This window comes from Pelodiscus sinensis, chromosome 4, assembly GCF_052426305.1.
Source record: "Pelodiscus sinensis isolate ZL-2025 chromosome 4, ASM5242630v1, whole genome shotgun sequence".
Classification (NCBI taxonomy): domain Eukaryota; kingdom Metazoa; phylum Chordata; order Testudines; family Trionychidae; genus Pelodiscus; species Pelodiscus sinensis.
The window spans coordinates 130,053,095-130,076,980 of NC_143055.1; the positions used below are offsets into that span (position 1 = coordinate 130,053,095).

Here is a 23,886-nt window from a genome sequence, read left to right on the forward strand (position 1 = left end):
CTTCCCTAGATTTATGCAAATGGACCCTGGAAATCCTGCATTGGTGAATGTTTTTGTATTTTAACCATTTAGAAATTTTCCTGTTCAAGAATAAGCTCATTTTGTTTGTAGGTCAAATAAAAGGCAGATAGCTTCAAGTATTCTGTGATGTGAGATCAAAAGCTCAGTCATCAATTTTTTTCTATAAAAATAAAAAAGTGTAAAAATTAGTCCAGTGGATTGATTTTGTTTTCTCTTTCCTGCCTCCAAATGAATTTGACTATTGCAAGATTTTACATCTAGTAAACCTCAGATTTAGAATCTTGCTTTATAAATTTATCTTTTAACTTAGTTTCTTTAGCCTGCATTTATGGACACAAAATGACTAAGGTATGTATACACTGCAGTTGGGGACCCTGGCTGGCCCATGCATTCACAGTGCTTGAGCTAAGGGGATGTTTAATTGTGATGTAGATGTTTAGCTCTGGGACCCAGCAGGGAGGGAGGGTCCCAAAGCTCAGGCTACCACATGAACCCAAATGTCTGCACCACAAATAAACAACTCCTTAGCCCAATTCACCCAGCACAAGCCCAGCTGCTGCTTTTTAATTGCAGCATGGACACTCTCTCTAGGTCATATTACATCTCTCGTGAATTGTGTGTTTAAGGAAATGGCAAGTGTCAATAACGGGGTAGAATACAGTTTGTACACAGTAAGTAGAAATTCTGATATCCATCTTGAAGTTTATCACTCTTCACACTCACACTACAAAATTATTCTTTATAATGAAGGGAGGAGACAGTTTAAACTAAGAGCTAGCATTATTTTTTTTCAAAATATATATTCAGTGCAAAGGCAACTGAGAGCTTTGCTCCCATCACAAGACAGTAACGAGATTACAGTACTTTAATTGACAAACAGATTGCACAAATATACTGGGATCTTATCCTGGGGTTTAAGGAGTGAACTCGTGGCTCATTTCTTGAATTATGCCATTCCTTAATTAACAGGAAAATGAACAAAGTATTCTTCATATACACACTCCAATAATCTATGCATATGTATTTAAAAAAAAGATAGGGAAGACCTGCCAGGTCTCAAAAGAGTATGTTCCTTTTTTTTATTGGTCAAATAAAAGGCATTACATTTGAAATATAAAAAATGTATCTGAAAAAGTGTTCCTAGTACAGACTTCTAAAAACCCCAGTATTTTATTTAACAAGCCTGATCCCACAAACGAAACATAGGGCATTACAGCCTATGTTCCGGTCTCTACAGTTTTGTTTTCAAGTCAACAAAATACAGATAGCTTTATAAGAAACCACATCCTAAGAAACTCAATTCTTTTGACTCATAGAATACATTTTGTTGTAATAAATATTGAGCAGTATTTATTCCTCAGAGGGATTATTTCAAAAGAGTAAAAATAATCCTTGTTAGCACTGGAGAAGCATTAATCATAGAATTATAGGAGAGTGGTAAAGGTTATATAAAATACTTTAATAGCATTATTCCCCACTCATTATAGTAAAGTGCTGAAATTGAATTTAAATTGTTTTTATTAATAGCTGTTCAGTTAAATATCCATTTGGATCCAACTGATTTTTCACACATTAGATTTTCAGAGGGAGAAATCACAGACAGCTGGAAAAATGAGTTTCCTTAGACTCAGAGCACCACCTAAGGGCATGTACACAGACATTGGTATTCATGGACTTCTGGACGTCTCACAAGTAGCATCTCAGTATTTAAAAGGCTGTAAGATAGCTTTGGAAAAATCATTTTTCCTTCTGGCTTTAAAAGAGTAATTATAAGTAAGTTATGAAGTAGTACTTCAACATCCCGTTTTATAGCCAACAGAATTAATCTAGTTAATTTGGGATATTCATTCAATTAAGATTAATCTAAAGTTTGTCAGGTCTCTAACTCACTATAAAAAAGGTTGAATTCGATTGACACTATATCTTAAAAAGCTTTTCCTTTAACAGTATTCTATTTCAGAAAGCAAATGATAGACAATGTTGGATTTGTTCCCACCATACTACAGTTGAGTTGTAGATCTAGTTTATAAATTTTGGTTATAATGTATTACACATACACAATCAGTGTTATAAACTGGGATCCTGACTTAAAATAGATGTGTTCCAAGCTGTAGGAGGCTTGCCTTATGGTACTTCTGAACTTGCTTTACAGTTGGCTGATGTTCCTTTGCAGAACATACTGGTGTTTTTACTCCAGGAAACTTTAAAAAGCAAAATATGATAAACATTATTAAAGATGATCATGTACACAGAAATTTAATTTGGAATGTTCAAAATTTAACTGATCAGGCAGACACACAGTTCAGAATAAAATATCACCTGATCTAATTAGCCACTATTTCTTGAAAAATAAGCCTTGGTTTGGACGCAGTTTCATTAATGAATCTCTACCACTAGGTGCCAGTGGCTATGTTTGCTTTTAATCAAACAGCCAAAACCAGTTACAAATTTACCTTCTCTGCTGACTGGAAGGAGCTAGATGGATGCACTTAGCACGGTCAGAGAACTAAATATGCCTCACAGCATCCACACATCTGTGGGAATCACTTGAAACATACTGCTAGAGGATGGCATGTTCACTGGTATGCACTGGGGAACTCTACTGTTGTTGGCATGGAGACAATTCTAGAAATGCCAAAAGATTATAATCTCAAGAGGGTGTTTTATTGAAAACCCTCCCTAGGGAAAAAAAAACAACTTATTTTTAATAGGCATTTGGTTACAAGAGAAAATTAAACAGATGTACGACTTTTGAAAAATCCAATATAAATAACTGGAGAAACCCACTGATAATTCCCATTTTTATACTGTACTTAAATTACACAAGTAGAAAAGTTATGCTTATTAATAGTTTAATGTATGAAGGAAACATCCAGATTTCTGAATATGAAGGTACATATCTCACATTAATTTAAGTCTACATAAAGTAGAGCCTCTATACTGACATATTGAAATTTACTTTCTGCTTAGCCATTTCTGTTATGTAAACAATTGTACATTTATTTGCCATTCTAAAACTTCAGGATCAAGTTTACATAATTTTGCTAAATTTCTGTGTTTGCTCAGAAGCAGTTTACAGTACTAAAACCAACCAGCCAAAGAACAGTTTCAACAGAAAGTTATGTCAAAAAAAAAAAGAGAGCGAGAGAGAGAGTAAAGGCTAACTAAGTTGAAACATATGATGGTGGGGAATGGGCGGTCACAATGTTCACAGAAAAAGGTCAGTTAGTAAGTTCTTCTGCAAAAAGCCTACACACTTCAGTCAAGCACATCAGTAGAATGATTTGGGAGCATGTAAACGGCCATTTGTGTTTTCCTCTGAATAAAAAAGCAATCTCCAGGCTAACAAGTTGATCCCACTCAGCCAAGTTGGTTCATATGAACACTGTTCATGTGAGGTGTCCAAGTTCCAGTCCACACCTGAAAAAGAAGAGTGTTTGTGTTAATAATAATGTATTACAAGGATGTTTTAGAATATTTAAGAATTTTAAGCTTAGCTAAAATGTTTACAATGCAAATGCATAATGCCTGCCTTCACGTTTCACTTCTCTGATTGCTGCATCTATTAATAATCTACACCAAGTTATTTTTTTAAATGCATTTTCTTCTTAACCCCTAAGAACTCAGGTGTGAAAAGATTATTTTTAATCACTTTCACCTTCCTGTCTGTGCTATGTTTGGCCACACATCCTACTTATGCATTCCCTTCACAGTACTACAGACTTTCCCCCCAGCAATTGCTCTATTGCGCTCGATAAAAAATTAAATTACCATGACACAAAATTATGCGTCACTCCACCCTGATATACTATACCATAAATTTTATATTGGGTATATATCAGGAAATCCAGATGTCTAGGATCAAGGGAAATAATAAGTAAGATCTCAAACCTGCAACTGGGTCTGCTAATGCAGTGCCGGCTGAAGTCACAAAAGCTGCTGCATACATGCAGGTGATCGTGCAACGGGAATCAGTTACAAGATCAAGGTCATGATAAGGTCATAAAGTGTCATGATTTGGGGAATTACAAGCCATTTCCATTCAGCTTTTCAAATGTTAAGTGAACTAAAAATGTTGTTTCTGTTATGAATTGTTTTTCAATACTTAGTGCTGAATTCACTGCTGGAGAAACCTTCCAGTACCACAAGAAACAAAGTAAAATCTATTTAAGAAAAAGCATAGAGAGAATCCCTTCTCCACAACTGCACTCAAGCATTATTCAACAGAATAATGAGGCCACTTGGGCTATGTCTGCAATGCATAGTTATTTCGGAATAAGCTATTCCGGAATAGTTGTTCCGAAATAGCATGTCTACACTGCAGGGAAGCCTCAAAATTAGTCCGAGGCAGGCTTCCCTTATGTTGACGTGCTATCTTAATTTAGAGCCCCAGGACGAATAACTTAGAATGGCCCTGGTGAGGGGCTATTTCGAAATAGTAGCAGTGGAGCGTCTACACATGCCTTATTTCGAAATAGCTATTTTGGAATAGGCATTATTCTTCATAGAATGAGGTTTACAGAAGTTGAAATAAGCCATCCGTCATTTCAAAATAACAGATAGACGCTCACATAGTTATTTCAGAATAGCGGCTGTTATTCTGAAATAACTTTGCTGTGTAGACACACCCTTGTGTAGCCAGCAATGCTAGAGATCCCAAAAGGATAACACTTGGACAGAGTGATGGTGGGGCTAGGGCAAACTAACGTAGGGAGGGCCAACTCCTAGAACTATGAAGGCAATATGGCTCCAAAGCAAAATGCTCCAGCTCTAGTGAATAATCCTCCAGGTCTCACCTCCCACTAAGAAAGTAATAAATTATATACAGAAGTGAATAAATGACTCTTTCCAAAAAGGTGACTTAGGAGTTCTATCATAGCTATGTTACTTCTAGTACTTTGGTGGTAGCCAACCAGCATCATTAAACACATTTAACAAAAGAGGTAATATTACACTTGAAACAGATACAATAAGGGCTTGTCTATATGGGGAAATTAACAGTAATAGGTATTCTGCAATAGCTGTCTATGTAGATACACTGGAATAGCTATTATGCTTGAATTAACTTCCAAATGTAGACAATGACAGTGTGCTTATTTTTAAAAGGTAAGTGGGATTTATTTTACATTTGTTACATATAGTTGCATTAGGTGCTTCAGTTGTAATTAGTAAGGATAAATCAAATTTTAAATTAGAAAAATCAGAAAGACTGGAAATGCACACATTTATATGATTTGCATTACACACCTGGGGAATGATTTGTTTTTGTATTTGATTATGTTGAAGATAAGTCAGGAATAAAAACCACAATATTACCGTTTGAGGGCCATTGTTTTCTGTGGAATTTGAAACCATCTTTATCAACGAGTTCCAAGATGGGTCAGCAGCATGAGGTCCATTAAATATAGGACCTCCAGTACCATCTGTGATGGGTGCTACAGGAGGAATCATTGCATTCCCATACACAGAGAAAGGCATACCCTTCAGGGGGAAAAAGTTAAAAATTAACATCCACATACATACATACATACATACATACATACACACACACACGCACACCCACCCCGCCAAGTAACAACAGAAATTATTTGTTTATATTTAAGAAATTCTCTACATTTGTATTGTTTAAAAGATTAAGGTTTTAAACATTTTCCCTCTCTACTATCGATTCATTTTTTAATATCAGTTTAGTGGTATGTTGCAAATGTTCCAGAGAAAAATAAATATCAATACTACTCTAACACAGATAAGCCAGATGGTTTGACTGGACAGTACTATAACATTTTTATTTGTCTTAAAAACACAGAAATATTGAAGTTCCTACACTAAGGTGCATGCCAGAAACATTAGGATTGTTACCCCGACTTTAGGAAAATCCATATATCCTGCAGGAACATGTTGATGGAATGTACCAGAAGGGGTTACAATTCCTGTACTATCTCGCTCCATCGCTTGATGTGAAAACACTCCTGGATCAGACATTGGCCTGTGGATCATATGACTTCCCATTCCACTGTGACACCAATCTACTTTATCTGGCAAAGAAACAAATGCAATCAATGATTATATTGATATTAATAAACTTGTATAAGGAGCGAATAGGCTGAAGTCCTCTGCCTTAAAGATTTCTGAAACAAGAATAATCACTTGCATTACAGTAACTCTGGTTGTTCGAGATGTGTTGTCCGCTCAGACTATACTTCTGGGATGCATGCATACCAAGAATGGAATTTGTGTGGACAGTCACTCAAAGAAATTCCACATAATGGAGGACACTGAAAAATTATAGTCAACAAAATAACTTCCACGATATTTTCTCCTTTTTAAGTTACGGATACTGAAACCTGTCCCTTATAGGTCCTGTATTGTTGCAATTGAAGACTGTACGGTTTCTTATAACCTCACTTCTGACTATTTGATATTACAAATAAGAGACTGCTTTATTAAAAGGTTCCTGAAGCACACAGGAAAAAATATGATACATTCCATAAGTGGTAAAATGAAAAGGCAGGCCACTTGCCGTTCACACAATTAACCAGTAAGCCTGCACTCATCAGTTAATCTTAATGGTTATTAGGGGTGTTAGATATCAATTAATTTAATAACCGTGTAATTGCATCAAATCCTAGCAGTTACATGATTATTTGATGGTCCCTGGGGGTGGAGCCAGCAGCCAGTGCACTCCTGGCCCTGCTCCTGGGGAGCCTCCGGACACCTCACGCTGTTGCCTCTCTATCAGCATCACCAATGTGGGGGGGAGGGGGTGGGGGTGGCGCTGCAGCCCCTGTCCGTGGGGGGCCCGAGCTCCCCGTGGACAGAGGCTGCTGCCCCCTGCCCGCGCTGCTGCCTCTGATAGTGGCAGAAGTGCGGGGTGAAGAAGTGAAGCAGCATAGAGGGGGAGGCAGCTCCACACAGCCAACATGCATGGACAGCCAGCTTAAAAACTGTGTACCATTGCATTCAGCTTCTGCCTGCCTCCTCTCCCTGTGCTGTTGCCTCAGGGAGACAGCAGCATGAGGTGGCTGGGGGCTCCCCAGGAATGGGGCCAGCAGCACTGAGATTTCATGCAGTTACATGACTATTCAATTGCAAGATATCTAACATCCCCAGTTATGACTGTGTCCAGAGATTCCCCTTCTCTCTCTCCTCAAGAGACAACTATCCCATGTGTTTCCTCACTCACTGTCCTGTCCTGTAACTTTGTCAACAAGAGGAAGTTTTGGATGACAGTCCATTCAAAGCCAACTAATACTGCTTTTCTAGGTGGGTTGTAGGAGTAATCATAAAAATTACAGCTAGATTACCTATTTCATTCCAGGCAAGGTGGAACCTAGCTACTTGTCATTTATGGCTTTGTTCAATTAAAACACAAAGAACAAATGTCACAAGCAGCAAAGTTTCACAACCAAAGGTTCTCTGCCTCCTTTTAGAACACAACTTAAAATTGAACAGAGCAAACAGAAAACCCTCCTCTGGGAACTGGAAATTAATTTATAATGTAAATTCTAAGGAACTCAATTTATACATTGCCTTTGTGTTCTAAAGCCTGGTTACTAAGAAAAGCAATATAATTATAGAAAGCTGCATGCATAAGTATGCCTATCAGAAAATACTTCATACCTTGATTGCCACCTATCCCTTCAAAGGACCAGATGCCACTATGTCCCACTGGAGTGGCTAAATTGCTCCCAATAACAGATGGAGTGGAAGTTCCAGTTTGTCTGATACGTGCAGAACGTTCAGTCCCAATTGGAACAGGAACCTTTCTGTCCTGAGACACACTACTGGGCTTCTCAGACCCCAAGGACACCGCTGAAGGAGTAGGAGATGGTGCTCTAACTCCAGATGACACTGACTGAGCAGGAGAATCTACAGAAAATAATTGAAAAAATTACAGACGTGTATATGTATTTAGTATCTTGGTTAGACCTAGTCTGAGGTAACAAAATGAACTTTCATCACACAGTTCTATTCACACATACCAACACTAACCTGTAAAACAAAACAAAGCCTCAAGCATTTGGAAGCAGATGATTCAGGAGAATCAACAGGCATATTAGGACAATCTGAAGTTGTTTTGCCTCGATATCAGCGGTTCAAAATATAGCTCAAGCCTTTATCATTTGTTGACTGTTTAGCGGCTTATGTAAAACATTTACTGTATTGCAATTGTTTACTACTCCATATGCTACTGTTAAAAAGATGATTTTAGGTATTAACAAAGACTGGCAATTAGAAAGGGATAGATTCAGAAGGGTATCTGAAATAAATTGATAGGTTCTTCTCAAAACATCTGCATCTCAGTTAGCCTACAAAAGTCTTAATAAGAGGACTTCAGATTTTAATATGGCCAGTGGTTTAATCTTTAATTTTCTTCCTTAAATATAATGGAATCTGTTAGAAAACAAAATGTTAATTGTTGATACCGTAAAACATCATGGCTGTGTTACAGCAAGAACTGTAAAAGTCACAACTATAAATGAAGATATCAAAATTATAGATCGCAGTCTCTCGCCAAATCTACTGAGTGGTTATTTTAAAGGGTTGTAAACAACAAGATCATCATAAAAGAAAGAGTACAGGCAGTCCCCGGGTTACATGGATCCGACTTACATCGGATCCCTACTTACAAACGGGGTGAGGCAACCCCACACTAGCTGCTTTTCCCCCTAGCAGACCAGGGAGACGCAAAGCTAGCGCCCCACCCCGCAGACCAGGGGGACGCGGAGCGGCTTCTCTCAGCAGACACCTCAGCTTGAGAATAAAGGACTGAGGGAAGTGAGGTGTGGGAGAATAACACTGAGCTCTGGAGAAATATTTGGCTAGAGTTTCCCCTACAATATGTACCAGTTCCGACTTACATACAAATTCAACTTAAGAACAAACCTACAGTCCCTATCTTGTACGTAACCCGGGGACTGCCTGTATTTGTTGACAAGATTTATTAAGTGAACCAATCCAGGACAATCCATTCTGTAGAATATAGTTTCAAAATCAAAACAGATATGGACTTCAATAACAATGAAACAGAAAACCCTAGGAAAAAGCTTAGCCAAAATATCATTTTATTTATTAAGAAGCTACACAGACTAGGTAAAGTTTGAAGTCTGACAGAATATTTTGCCGTTACAATTATTTCTCACTAGTTTTCTACAGGGTAGAACTCACCATTTGATGCAGATGAACACGGTGGCAATAAACTAAGTGGGGAAAAATGCTGTCTGTTAAAATTAGCAGCTGCAGGTGCTCCACCAAGGGGTGGCCCAGGTGCATATATCTGACCGCCTGAAAGGTTTGAGGCAAAGTTTCCCAAATGTGTAGAAGATGGTGTTACAGAAGCATAAGGTGACTCCATATTGACAATACCTACGAAATAAATTGACAGAAGGTTAGTCCTCACTGAAAGATGGTTTGAATTAAAACATTTGCATCAAATTAGTTTCTTTGCCCATCATAATTTACATTTTGGTTAATTAAGTCTTTTTAGCTGTACTCACCATTCACACACCTACAAATAGGAGTATTAGAAAAAAACCTGGGAATGCTGAATGTGTGAGTGTGAGAGTGAGTGTATAGGAACAGTGAGGAATTAACTATTTCTGAAAGGTTTAAAAACAACTCTCTAAAACAGTGGTTCCTAACCTTTTTTATACTGCAGACTGGCAAACCCATTCACAAACTTTTGGCAGACCGGTAACATTTCATTTGCGTATTCATTATACAAAGAATGAACATGCTGAAGCCGACTGCTGTGCAGCAGCTCAGGGGGCCGGAGCGTATCTCAGCCCTGTCCCCAGAGCCGCCACGAACAGTTGGCTTCACGTGGCTGTTGCCAAAGCTGAAGCCAACTGGTTGTGCGGTGGACTCTGGGGGCCAGAGCGTGCCTCAGCCCCGGCCTGAAGAGTCGCCGAAAAACAGCCGGTTTCAGCCCCAGCAGCCACTGTGTCCCAGAAGCCGGCCTGCAGCCTGGCACTGGTCCGCGGACCAGCAGTTGGGAATAACTGCTCTAAAATAAATGAGTGACTGTGAGTATTGAAGCTGGATAAAAATGAGTACAGGTTGGACCTCCCTGGTCTGACACCCTCAAGACTTGACTGGTCCCGAACGAGGGATTTTGCTAGACTAAGGGAGGATATTTCTGGCCTCCTGCCATCAGCCTCCAGCTCCGCTCCTGGTTCAGTTGCTTGCCAGGCCACCTCCCCCTGGCCACTGGCCCAGCTGGGCTTATGGACACAGCAGGACTGCCAGCACTCCTCCTGCTGCTGGCCCCATTGGCCCCACTGAAGCCTGCTGGTACTTCAGCCACTCTACCGCTGGCCCAGCTGGACTCCTGTGGCAGGGCTTCCAGCTGTCGTTCCCCCCCTGCAGCTAGCCTGACTGGGCTCCCGGCTGTTACAGGGCTCCTGACACTGGCTCTCTGGTCCAGGAATAGTAAAATAACATCCCCTCCCTCAAAGAAAAAAAACATTTGCAGGGGAAAACTCTCAGTAAAATGATGTAGGAGAAATTATCAGGGGAAGAATGACTGGAAAATACTAGCTGAAGAGAATATGTGAAAATAAAAACCTGAAAAGAGTTAACCAATAAAAGCCATGGAGGTGAAATATTGATTTTTAGAAGGATTGTCAGTTTGGAAATCCTTCATACTTTCTCATTTTATATTTAAAAAACAAAACATACATTTAAAAATAATGCTTGACTTTTATGTGGAGCTCTTGAATTTTAATGAATGCAGTAACTAGACTGTAAATAATCCTATAACTGGCTACTAGCATAACAGTCTGGCATTTTCCAGATTCCTAAATCTTTATAATTTATAGTGTTTGACACCAGAAAAATGATGTAACAATAAGTAATGCAGCCACCATCTGGCACTGGCAGTAGGGATGTTAACTATTGGTTATTTTACTAGTTGAGTAGTCAATGGAACTACTCAACTAGTTGATAGGCACTTGTGCATTGTGGCTCTTGTGCATTTCAAAGGAGGAATGCAGAACACCACGCAGCCCGGGGCCAGCGGGAAGTCCCACTGACGCAGGGCTACATGCCGCGTGCCAGCTCTGAAATGTACAAGAGTCCCTAGCTGACCCCAGGCTCCATGCCATGCTGCTGATTTGAAATGCCACGTGAAGCTGAGGTCAGCTGGGGATTCCCCACCTGACCACGTATCTGCGTGCCTTTTCCCCAGAAATGCCGTGCTGGAGCCCAGGATCAGCTGGGGAGTCCCCATCTGACCCTGAGCTCTATGAGCGACAACGCCACATAGCTAATCCCAGGCTCAGCTGTGCGGTGCTGCCACTTTGAAACGCCGAGGCAGTGTTTAAAAGGGGCAGTGCTGCACAGCTGAGCTGAGGATCAGCTGTGCAGCGCTGCCCCTTTGAACGCCACCTCGGCATTTGAAAGAGCCAGCGCTATCTCGGGCTCAGCTGTGTAGTGCTGCCTATTTGAAGTACCCCTCCCCGCCCCTTGCTGCCTCTATCTGATAGAGGTAGTAAGAGGGGGAGGGGAGAATTGACTAGTCAATTAACTATCCAATAAGCATTTGCTTATTGGATAGTCGACTAGTCCTTAACATCTCTGATTGGCAGGGAAAAATGTGATTGTGTTTAAAATTCACAAAGTACTTTTCTACTTCCCTTTTCTTTCTTTATTAAGGAAATATTTACAATTTGTTCAGTGATCAGTATGAAGCCAGGTCATCAAGTTATGGAAATATGGCTCCAGTTATACAATGGGAAACAGTAAATTATCCAAGCTGAGGAAATTTACCAAACAAATTCACAAGAATTTTTGCACACTGGGAAGGTTTTCTAAGTTCTGCTGGCTGAAGGAAGTGCACAATTAACATCTAAGAAAGTTACTATACTTATTAATTCTTAAAGACTTAAGGACTCTTGTCTCTGCCCCAATATGTATCTTCTTCCCCTCTCTCAGTCTAAAGTAACTAAGGCATATTTTCCCTGTCCAAAGGTACACTAGACAGCAATGTAGGTCTGACAAAAAGAGTCATCAGTAGGGCAACAATCTACTGACCACAGATGGGTAGAAAACTATCCACAGAGACAGAGAGCACGTTCCCATGCTAACCATAAGTTTATAAAGATTTAAGACTTCATTAAGTTTTCATCCATTGTGATTGTGAAGATTACTTTTGAGTGATCTAATGCAGTAATCCTGCCTCTGAAGACAAAGCTCCATGGCTGCGGCTGCTCTGACTGGAACTTTTCTAAAGCAGTAGTTGTGAAACTGACATTGCTTGGTCAGTGTCACTGTACTGGGCAGCAGATAAACTGGTCTGGAGTATGTGCATTTCATGCAGCTATTCATACCAAAGCTAGGCAAGGAATGGAGCAATGGTGGGCAATCTCTGGCAGCTTATTAGGGGTCGTGGCCCACGAGACATTTTGTTTACTACTTCCCGTGCACAGGGTTGCCAGATTCTGCAGGATTTTACCCACATCGTTTTTTTCCTACTAGTATTACAAAAGTGACACAGAGTTAAGGGCACGTGAAGTGAGGTGTGTGATTTCACACAATGTTGTGAGAGCTAGGCACATCCTTTGCATCCAAAGTGCTGCTACAGTCCACTTGGCACACCCCGCAAATACAAAGTATACAAGCACAGTTAATAAAACTCCCCTATCCTGAGAGACCATCTTGGTTACAACAATCTTACGGCCCACAGAGAAGAAAGAGGGCCCCTTATGCAGTCCATTCACTAACCTACGTTGCCCCTTGCTGGACTGAAGCAAAGCAGTAGCCACTTTCCATCCCTTGAGAGCAGCCAGGAGGTTGGGTTACAGTAGGTGAAACTCCCTCAGACAAGGAGGCTGAGACGTGGCGAAGACACACCCCTGTGCTCCTCCAAGCAGGCCCCCCCCAAACCTACTGTATTCAGCTGAGAGGAAAAAGTGACTAAAATAATTCCCCAAGTCCAGAAAGGCAGTGTGAACATCTTACAAAGTATAAATAACACTAGGAGATTTACCCACCTTTGCGCAGGTCCTTAACTCTTTTTTTTTTCTTCATTTATATTGGGGCTGTGGATGAGGGCTCAGGATGCAGGCTGCCCCGGGGACAAAGGACTACCCCAGCCCTCTCCCACCACAGCAGCTTGCGGCCAGGTAAGAAGCGCATCTCCATGGCCACTGCAGCTCCAGTAGGCACAGCCAGGGCAGGGCTGATGTCCCCTGACTGGGGCAGGTCCACGTTCTTTTGCCCCCTGCACTCCCCAGCCAGAGTGAGGAACAGAGCAAACTGTGCACTTTCCCCATAATTTCTGACAAAGGGGAACAACCACCAATGTTCCCATAGGAATGGGGGAGAGGAGGAGCTGCAGCCTAAAGGGCACGTGGGAGACTCCAGGCTCGGGTAGTCCCAGGGGAGTGGGGGTAGTGGGAGGAAGATGACACCCCCAGTCAGTCCCTTTCACCTGTCTGGTGTGTCCGTCTCTTTTCTGTACGGTTTTATGGCTCCCTGTATGTATGGGGGGGGGGCAGGGGAGGGGAGAGGAAGACTTCAGTCGTCCCCCCCCCCCGCAAACCCTGACCTTGCTTTAAGTTATGATAACAGGAAACTGCAAATCAAATTTGGTGTCCCCAGCTCTTACCATTTAGGAGGAGTTCTTGAACAAACAGACAGACTCACTCACTCACAGAAACGCTATCAAATATATAGTAGATAACAGTGTAGATTGCATTTCATAGTAGGCTTATGTTCGCAGATGCACAATAATGCAATGGTTTCCCTAAAGTCCACACCTGACATTTATGTGCCTGTGACATTTCTTTTTAAGCTCTCCTCCAACCTGCAACTAACATATTGTGACGTACGCACTGCACAAAGCTATCTATAATCAGGGCCTTTGCATACTCTGTAGCATGACTGAGCCAAATCACTAGCACATCCAAATGCTGCGGCATTAATTTATTATAGCTCTATGAAATAGTATAGCTTACATGGACTGGCTATCAGCAGATCTCAGACACAAATCTGTTGCACATCTTGGAAAAGGATTATGCATTTTGGAAGAAAACTATAAAACCAAACAGAGAAATTGCAAAGAAGGAGCAGTTTTTTGTTGTGTTCTCCAGGAAGCATGTCCCCTTGAGCTTCAACTATTGAAATACTGTTCGAGACCTGGCTCAGAGCTTCCCTTCCCCACTTCCATGTGTGCCAGCAAGAGGGGAGCGTTTATCACTCCTGTTCCTCAGGTGGCATCAGCGATATTATTCTCCAGTTTTCCACATACTAGAGGTAGGTCACCTTATGCTTCTCCCCATCCCTAGACACAAGTTAGGCTCTGCTTTGGAACAATGAGGGGCCACATTCAACATAATCCAATCAACCCCCCTCCCCCATTAGGAAGCTGGCAAATAAGTGGCAACTCCAGCCAGTCCCAATAGGAAGACTAAGGAAGTGCCAGACACCCAGTAGCAGCAAAATGACAAAAATACTGAGTTCCATGTAATCTTGGAAATATCCCAAAGTCCCTGGCATCACTGTCTTAATTGCAATGAAGTGGACAGTCCAAACCCCTTTGTGCCATTGTCTTAGACTCTCTGCTAACACAAGATGATATCAATGCATCACTTTTCTCTAGAGGCACATTTTCAAAGTTACTCTCAGCTAAGAGAGCTATATTTAAAAAAAATACATAAAAGTTGACATTCAGAGCACAACTATTCAGCAAAAAGGTAACTTCAGCAGCGGAATACATGATATAAATGCAACTGAGCTTGGTCTTATGAAAATATCCCTTGCTATTCAACAGGAACTGATAAAGCCTACATACATAGTGCCAGATATTAGAAGACTGAAATCTTTAAAATTATGGAAAAATCAACTGAAGTTAACTGGTGCACAGGAACAAGTTACAATGTAAAAACATGTACTGCATCTCTGAATTCTCTGATAGTATTAACCGTTCTTCACCTTTGTAGGAAAACATTACTCTTCTTTTCTCTTCAAAACAAAACACCACACACAAAATGTACATTTTGAGTCCCTACACACTGAACAGAGTTGAAGTACAAAAAAGCCCTATGAATGCTATAGCAAGTTGCTAGTCTGAATTGGTTGACAAAACCTTGCATGAGTACAGCAAACGACATTCTCCCACAGAAGGATGTGCATTCATAGATGGGATTTTTTTTCTTGAAATTAGTATGAAAATAGTAAAATCAGTCATGTATCCCTTGTTTTATTCTGAGGGTAAATTTATTTTTAATTCTGTCCTAACGTTTTCAATATGCTACAGATTTATACACTGGCTATGTAGGATTATGCTACAGAAGATGCAAAGGATAAAGTCGGAGTCTTTGTCAGACAGGCAATGATAACAGCCTCATGTAGAAGATTTACAATTAACTGTTTCACTGTTGATAATATTATGCTAACATTCAACTCTCAAGTCCAGGTTTTACATGCAATACCTCAAATGAGATGAATGAAGCAGGCCACATCTTTCAAAGATGATGTGTCCAGCTGCATGCACACTCACAAATACAAAAGCACATGAGTTTACATTCAGAAAATATCCTTGTAAGGGCTAGAAATATAATTTGGGTTAAAATGAATCTTATAGTTTAAAGCACCGTTCCACTCCAAGGGACAGATTCAAGAGCAGATGATTTATGGAATATACAGTTCATTTAGTATAAAAGGATAGGCAGGAAATATTAAGTGTTCCAAAGTGCAAGCATTCAACTCATACCCAACATATTACTAAGGACACAACACACACACACTTACCTGAGGGACTTGGAGCTGGCCTCTGTAACGGTGGCCTAAAACCTGGGGCTTTGGAAGTATCAGACTGATGCATGGATTCGGAGTTTGGCAAAAACGAAGACTTTCCTGACAGAATGGATTCTGGTGTTGTCTGAGATGAAACTACAGATCCACCCCAAAAGGCATGAGCAGAAGAGGAACTGTTCTCAAACAATGTGCTAAAGGGCCCAAATGGCAAAGTAGCACTGAAGTTAGTACCCATAGATTTGTTTGCTGGATGGGCTGTATTTTGAGAAGCAGTTTGAGTACTTAAGGTAGAAGGAAGCTGCACTGAAGAAGGAACACTGTGGGGCCTTTTAATGTGATTTACATTGAGAACAGCAACAGAACAATTCTGCACAGGAGCTGGAGTCTTGTGAGCAGTATTTGCTCCATGGACAGGTGGTTTGATAGTAGGAGGTTCCATTTTAGCTGGAGGTTGAGTAGATCCAGATCCTACTGATGTCTGAGGCAAAGGATAGGACACGGGGGCATTCGTCGAACCTACCACTGGGGCAGTTGAACTTGTTGCTGCTAAGTTTGGAGGCACAACCATTCTAGGATCTGGAGGAGGAACCTGAGGTTGCTGTGGAGGAGGCCTTGCTTCTTGAGACAGAGATCCTGGAGACTGCTGGTGAGCAGGGTGCACTGAGGAACTGCCAGCAGAACTAGCACTCAGCTGCCGACTGCTGGCTGAATTATTTGTTTCCACTGCTGGAGGACTAGCTGCTTCCTGGTCAGAGGAAGGTGCCCCTTTATTCGGAGAGGTGGTTACACAATCAGAAGAAGGACTGTTTCTAGAAATCGCTACTGGCTGAGCTGGTGGTGAAGGAGATGATGGGGATGAGACAGGATAGTGTTCTTTGGCAGTAGGGATGGGATATGTGGCATTTGTAGGAACTGTGCCATTGTTACTTGCTGTGGTTGTGATTGTGGTTGTGGTGGCATTAGATGTTTTCACAACTGTAACAAAAAGCTGCCTTCTGACTGAGGGTGAACTGGGACTGCCATTTGTAGATGAAACAGACACAGCAGAGGCTGCTGAACTTGTAGTAGCTGTCGGACTAGTAGCCAGAGAACTTGTTGAATTTACCTGAGAACCACTGCTGTTCTGACTGTTATGGCGAGGCACCATGTGAGGTTTAGGTGAGTTAGTAGCTCTTGCAGGGCTCAAAGGCCTAACAGGAAAAGGACCCCAGGTAGACTGAGCTGGTGGAAAAGTACCTCCAAAGTGGGTCATGGGCAACCGAGGTGGACGGATTTGTTGGAAAGTCTGAGCAGCAAGTAGAGCATGTGCAAACTGTGGAGGAGGATATGCTAATGGAAGAGAGACCGGAAAACCAGGCCGTACATTATTCACTGGGTTCTTGACAGTTTTGTGCATGGGTGCTGAAGAAATTGCAGGCACAGTGAGTGCTGTAGATGTTTGAGATGTTGACTGAACAGCTACAGTGGTCACTTTGATCCCCATTAGTGAATTGCTAACAGCTGTAGTGGCAGCAGGTGTTGACGATCCTATTTTGGAATTTGCTACAGAACTTTTCAAACGATTCTTTGGAATAAGTTCATCAATTTCCTTATCTGGGTCCTTAATAAGAGCATTGATCAACTGTGTTGCTTGCCTTGTTGATTCTGTGCCACCCCTGTAATAGAGAGTAAAAGGAAAAAGTATAGTTACTCTGATTTAATTTTTACCACAAACTGTTACACAACATAACCCAAATATAAGCTTTGAGGTTGTTAACCACTATTATAGATACATCCACAGTAAGATATTTTATTTTATAGGGAACTAGGTGTTTAGCTTTATAGATACCGAATTTAAAAAGCTGAAATGCCAGTCTAAAGCAAAAAAGGCTTTTCAAAGTCCACAAAATATAGTTTATATCATCTTACTTTCTGTCCACAACTAAAGAACAAAACCAATTTTTCCTATTCTGAATGAAAATATTCTTTGGCTCCAAAAATACAAACAGAATAGTAGCATAAATTATGCTTCTCAAATGATTTTTGAAGTTATAGCATATCTAGAAATCCCACAAGGTAAGTGGTCTATTAAATCAAAGATTACTTTTTAAAATTCATTCTTGCAATTCACTTTACAGAAATTATTCTTTTAAAAAGTAGTAAATAATGCCCAAGCAAACTTTTTACCTTATTGTTATTATTCTGTCCCCTGTCTTGTCTTTCTGTTTGTCAATGTCTATATGTGCTCCAGTGAACTCACGGATAGCATTGATGTTGCATCCTCCTCTTCCAATGACTCTGGAAATTACTGTTGATGGGACAGAAACCTTCTTTGATCTATACGGAAGAAAAAAAGTATTAAGTCAACTGAAGAAATATCAATGGTTTGAAATAAAGTGAAATTAGCAGCAAGCTATGACATTTGAGAGATCCTGTGTTCAAGAGGAGAAATCCACCACTACTTCTCTCAAGCTAACACATTAATTTTAACTGTAAGATGAGCAACAAAGAGATAAAAAAATTATCAAAAAGACACATAAAAGGGGTAAAACTACTGGCATGTTTATATATGCACACATACCTTCGTACAACCTCCTTCCATCCTTCTTCCCTCTTCTGGCCACGTTTAGGGCTAGCGATAGTTAATTTTCCATTTGGAGAAGAAAGGGGAGACGGTCCAGATTTTGTGCAAGTGGACAAGGAGTTGCTGGTTACTTCACTGATAACCTCAGACAACCTTTAAAAAATAATTCGTTTTTAGACACGAGTGAAGAAATTATTTAAGAAATAATGTGGCTATTTTTCTTTAGTATTTGGGCACTAAGCTTGTTGGGAGCTCCTACATTAGAAAATTGTAACTTGACAGAGTTAGCACATTTCTGTCCAGATACATAAGCGCACTAAGCCCAAGTGATCATTCATAAATATAGTTAATATACAGATGTAGTATAATACCTACAGAGTATTTTATCCGATAGTATCTTATTTAGTTTAGCTATTTTCCCCCTCTGCTGAAAGCTAAAAACAGGTTCACTGCATCTGAGGGAGATGCAGAGCAACCAACTACCTTGAACAGTGGAGAAGCAGTATTTATTCATAAGATACAGGCATGGACTTCATTTTCTCTCTAATGTGTCTGACTGGATTAGGATTAACCAACCAGTATTAACGTGTGTATTATGAAATGCATCTAGATACATAACATTTCATTTAAACTTTTAAAACCACCAATGTAATATCCACTGGATTAGGCACTACAGATTGCACCTCTACAATCCAGGATCTCTGCTCCGGCAACATCTGTGGTCCAGCATGACCTCAGATGTTCCAGGACCAGAGAGTCCCAGTGTGCTGTGAGGGGTGGGAGCCCGGGAGCTGGCATGCAGCTCAGTTGGGCTGCTGTTGAGCACTGGATTGGTTGGGGGCAGGAGGGGGAGGAGAAAGGAGGAGCAGGTGGACAGAAAAATCCCTCATTTGGGACCAGTCAGGTCTCGAGATGCTGGAGTAGAGAGGTCCAACCTGTCCTTGAACTGAGCAGCAGTTTACCTGAAACCTAGGCTATATCACACTGTCAGTAAGAAAACAGAAAAGAGAAAGGAAAGAACAGTCATGTTCCAGGTAGGGACGAGTTACAGTAAAAATATCTGATTGGGCAGAACTCTAACTGAAATGATTCTGTCTGGGAAACCACATATAGGAAGACAATCCACTAGTTACAGATTTGTGGATAGGCTTCATGCCTCTGCCTACTATTTTAATATAATTCGTGATACAAAAATGTTTTGTCTCCTCTTACAATCTTTCCAGCCATACATAATATACAAAAATAGAAAATCAAGGACCTTTGTGCTCTTATATTATTCTTGTAATTCACAAGAGTCTAACAAGGTGACACAAATACTGAAGAGTCAGGTTTCGAAAGTCATTTTCAGCAGGAAGTTCCAATTTTTTCATACTGGGAGTTATTATGCATGGCCATAGTAACTTACTTTATTGATGATTTGCCAGAAATTGCTTTCCTCTCATCCTTTGGAAAAGTGACAAGTACTGATGGCTGTTTCTTGTTGCTGGGAGTGCTAGTGGCTGCTGTGGAAGAATGACTGTCACTTTTGTGGCTGCTGTTGCTATTGCTGCTTTCGTCACTACAACTGGAAATCCTCATGTTGTCACTGTCGCCACTTTCGCTGGTACTGCTACTCTTTGACTCGCCATTTGCTTTTTCTGGTTGACCATAGGAGATTGGGAGTTGATCATCAAATATAATCTGAACATTATCTGGATTAATTTTGTTTTTCCTGCTTTTCCTCTTTGAGCTCGTTGTGGTAATGGTATTGTTCCTTTTCCCATGGGAACCTGCTAAAGTAGTCCAAGTTGCAGATATACCTATGGTGGTTGTAGTGGTGGCACTAGGAGGCTCCATTAGGACCTCAGGCTCATCTGATTAAGAATCAAAAAAATTATACAGTATGAGGAAATTTGCACTTTCAATCTTTTTTTGTTCTTAAAGTCACACCTAAAAAATCAGGCAATTTGTTGTTAAGGTTAGTAACAGCCTTGAATGACTCCATGGGTAATCATAAGCCAGTAACTGCTAAGCCAGTTACAAAAAAAAACCAATGCACAAGTTGTACTACTATATAAACCAGCAGTTCTTAAGCTGTGGGTTGGGACACCATAACAGGTCAGAACTCACAACCCTGTTTTAGTGGACTCGCCAGGGCTGGCTTAACTGAGGCCTGGAGTGGAAGCAAATGCCGAAGCCTGAGCTCCACTGTCTAGGACCGAAGCTTAAGGGCTTTAGAACCTGGCAATGGGGTTGAGATTACAGGCCCAAATCCTTGGGCTTTGCCTCCTCTCTCCCCAATACCAGGGCAGTGGGGCTTGGATTTCAACCCACCCCCACCCGGAGTGGCAGGGATTGGGCAGGTTCAAGGATTTCATTTCTCCTCCTGAAGTCACAGATTAACATTGTCATAAAGGAGTCACGGTCCAATGAAATTTGAGATCTCCTGATACAAACCAATAGTATGCCTTCATACTGCATACAGTTGTGGTTCTCCTAAAGAATATTGAAGAAATAAAGGGGGTTCCAAGAATGCTAACAAAAATGACTAAGTATATGGAAAAACTTGCACACGGAAGACTGAAAACACTAGGTTTATTTATTTACCTTTGAGAGGAGATTAACATTAGGGGCCATGATACAAATATACAATATACTGGAGGATATAGAAAAATTAGAAACAGCAATAAGACTACCTTCAGATTTCAGTTTTTCCTTTTCTTGAGCAGCTTGTAGTTCAAAATTCTCTTTATTTTTTGCTTCTATTTCTTCTAATTTTCTTCTTTGTTCTTCCTTTTTCTTTCTTCGTTTCTCTTTTCTCTTCTCTCTTTTGGCAGCCAAAGCCAGCCTTCTGCTTTCTTCTCTCAGCTGTAAATCAAGACGATTTTAGCAGTATGAGAGTATTGCAGGTTGTTAAAGAGGAACTACGCATCTTGTTTGGAAGCAAATTGAAAGCTTCAAGATGATAACTTACCATTTGCAACTAAATTCAAGGTCTGACTTACATAATCACTTAAATTATGTTTCGAAGTCAAAAGACAAATATTCTTCACTCTGACCTGCGCTATGGATCTCTATTGCACATTTAATACTTGTTTCACTTGCTGAACTTCCATTGCTGCTAATGGAAACTTGGCAAATGTAAACAATAAATATTGCAACAGAGAGAAGAATTTTGTCCTATATATCTTCTGGAGTATTTTTAAAGCATGTGCATATGAAAGCACAAGTCAAAACACAAAAGCATGAAAAACTTACTAAAATAATAAAGATAAAAACCATTTTCAATTACAGTGAGATGGTAAAATATTTAAAATGCTGCAACTAATGTGGAACTAGAAGCATAAATCTGATACAATTTTTAAAAAAATACAGGTTTTAGATCAAATATTTTTGTACTAATGGACCAGGTACAGACTTTTCATTAAGCTCAGGTACAAAATAACTTACTGCTTCATATTCATCTTTTTGGGAAACACTTCTAAGAAATAGTATGTGTGCATAAGCATTTATTTGAATGATATTCCTTTTAAACTTGGTATGCAGGAGACAAAGCACATGCTCTTTGAGAAAACCTGTTCGACGATATTTACTATCAGTAAGTGCAATCTACAAACTGGAATTATTTAAATTGCATTTTCTTACATTTGCATGGATTATTTTACAGTTCTAATCGAAAAAAACAATCCATCATGAACAACTGTATGAAGCCTTCCAAAGAAAAAGCAGTGAAATTTTGGCCACCCAAAAGATGGAGTTTATTATATTTATTTATTGTATTCAGGCCCAGATCTTGCATGTTTTCTTCTGATGGAGGAGAGTTTTGGTCACAGAAATGAAACTTCAAAAGAAAGATGATTCCTTACCTTCTCTAAATCCAGCTCTTCTAAAAGAATGCTTGCATTTTTGTTTGCTTCAGCAGCTTGTCTATCTTTGGCTTGCACTATTGATTCCATACAAAGGTGGCATTTTTTTAACATCTCCTAAAATCACAAAATAAGCCAGTCTTCTATTTGATAACAAAATCCAGTTTGTAGACCAACTTATAATTTTCCAAATGACATAAGACAGCTGGTTCAATTAGTTGTACTTATCAATCATTTTTAAAAGGTTTAAAAAGTCTCAGGATCTACTTCCTTCTGATGTCTTATTCCTTTTGACACCAGATACCATTTGCCCAGACCAACTAGGGATATAAAAAAATAATTTAAAAATGTAACTGTATAACTGCTAAAAATCCTAGCAGTTACATACATTGCAGGCTCCCCAGTATAGAGCTTAAATAAACTTTATATTGCAGAGCCTGCAGTGAAGCCACCTCCCGGGGAGCAGGGCTGGCCGGCACCACTCCAAGGGAGCCAGCCTGTGATCGTCAGCAAGGGGTGGGCATGGACAGGGGCTGCTCTGGATGGATGGCTGGAGTAGCCCCTGCCTGTGGGTGGGCCCCACGATCCTGGGTGGGGAACTGATCCATCCCCTATGGGTTAAGCAGACCAACTTACCAGTTAACTGGTTATATCCCTAATACCAACCTGAAGCAGAGATGAAAAATGCAACAGATACAACTTTTACAGGTAGTGAGATGCTCAAAAGATATTATCAATCCCCTGTATTACCCAGTACTTAATATTATAGAAGTTGTGAGGCTTGTTTTTCTTTTCATTTTATCCAAGATAAACGGATAGCAAGTCAGTTCAACAGCCATTCCCTAACTCAACAGCAAGTGCCAACTTCAAATATTTAGTTCAAGCTCAGAACAGCTCTGGATCCCATAAGTGTGGAGCAGCAAAAGAGGAATATTTGTTTATAGAGCAGAAATGGATAATATTTTATTTTGTTTACAGTTCTTGCTGAACGCATTTAATTGATGTCATCAATCACTCTTTCAACTATGTTTAAGAACAGGACACCGGAGGAGAACGTCCCACAGTGCAACAGGGTGCTAAGGCAGCCTGCTTGCTTCAGCCCCCAGCCATGCCACTCCTGGAAGTGCAATGGCCAGTGGCTGCAGACAAGTATGTCTCTGCATGCCACTTAGGGGTGAAGAGGGCAATGCATCTCTGTGTGCTGCTCTCCTCCCCAGCTCCCATTGGCTGGAAGCTGGTCAATGGGAGCTCTGAGGATGGTGCTAAAGGTGGAGGAAGCATGTGGAGACCCCCTGTGCTCTGCCTGCAGCAGTGGCATGGGCCACCACAGCATGAATGCAGGCAGCCTGCCTGAGTGCCCAACTGTTCCACTGGCTGGAAGCTGCCTAAGGAAGCACTTCCCAGCCAGGGAAAGAGCTTGCACCTGACACCCCCTCAGCACCCCAACCCCTTGCCCAGGTCAGAACCCCCCTCCCAGACTCTGCAACCCCTCCTGAGACTGCTGTCAGAACCTCCTCTTGGAGCCAAACTCCTTCCCGGACCCTTTCACCCCCTCCTATAAGCACTGCCCCTGGTCAGAATTCCTGGTGCACCCAGACACTCTCTCAGACCACACACACTCTCCATTAAAACAACAGAAAAGTGTGGCCTGTGACCACTTACCAAAATTCCTGGAGTGGCCTCCCCCGCAAAAATGAC

The 23,886-nt window shown here is 40.8% G+C and overlaps 1 protein-coding gene across 1 annotated transcript in view; it reads right to left on the reverse strand.

Annotated features, from left to right (window-relative positions):
* Positions 1–23,886, reverse strand: part of ANKRD17 (ankyrin repeat domain 17) — a 137,630-nt gene continuing 113,744 nt past the window's right edge. Inside the window, 11 exon segments of the mRNA XM_075929383.2 lie at positions 1–3,441; positions 5,338–5,502; positions 5,881–6,056; positions 7,642–7,890; positions 9,190–9,387; positions 15,775–17,435; positions 17,947–18,096; positions 18,341–18,496; positions 19,749–20,196; positions 21,019–21,190; positions 22,189–22,305. Coding sequence (XP_075785498.2) covers positions 3,382–3,441; positions 5,338–5,502; positions 5,881–6,056; positions 7,642–7,890; positions 9,190–9,387; positions 15,775–17,435; positions 17,947–18,096; positions 18,341–18,496; positions 19,749–20,196; positions 21,019–21,190; positions 22,189–22,305 — 3,552 coding nt within the window. The 3' untranslated portion in view covers positions 1–3,381.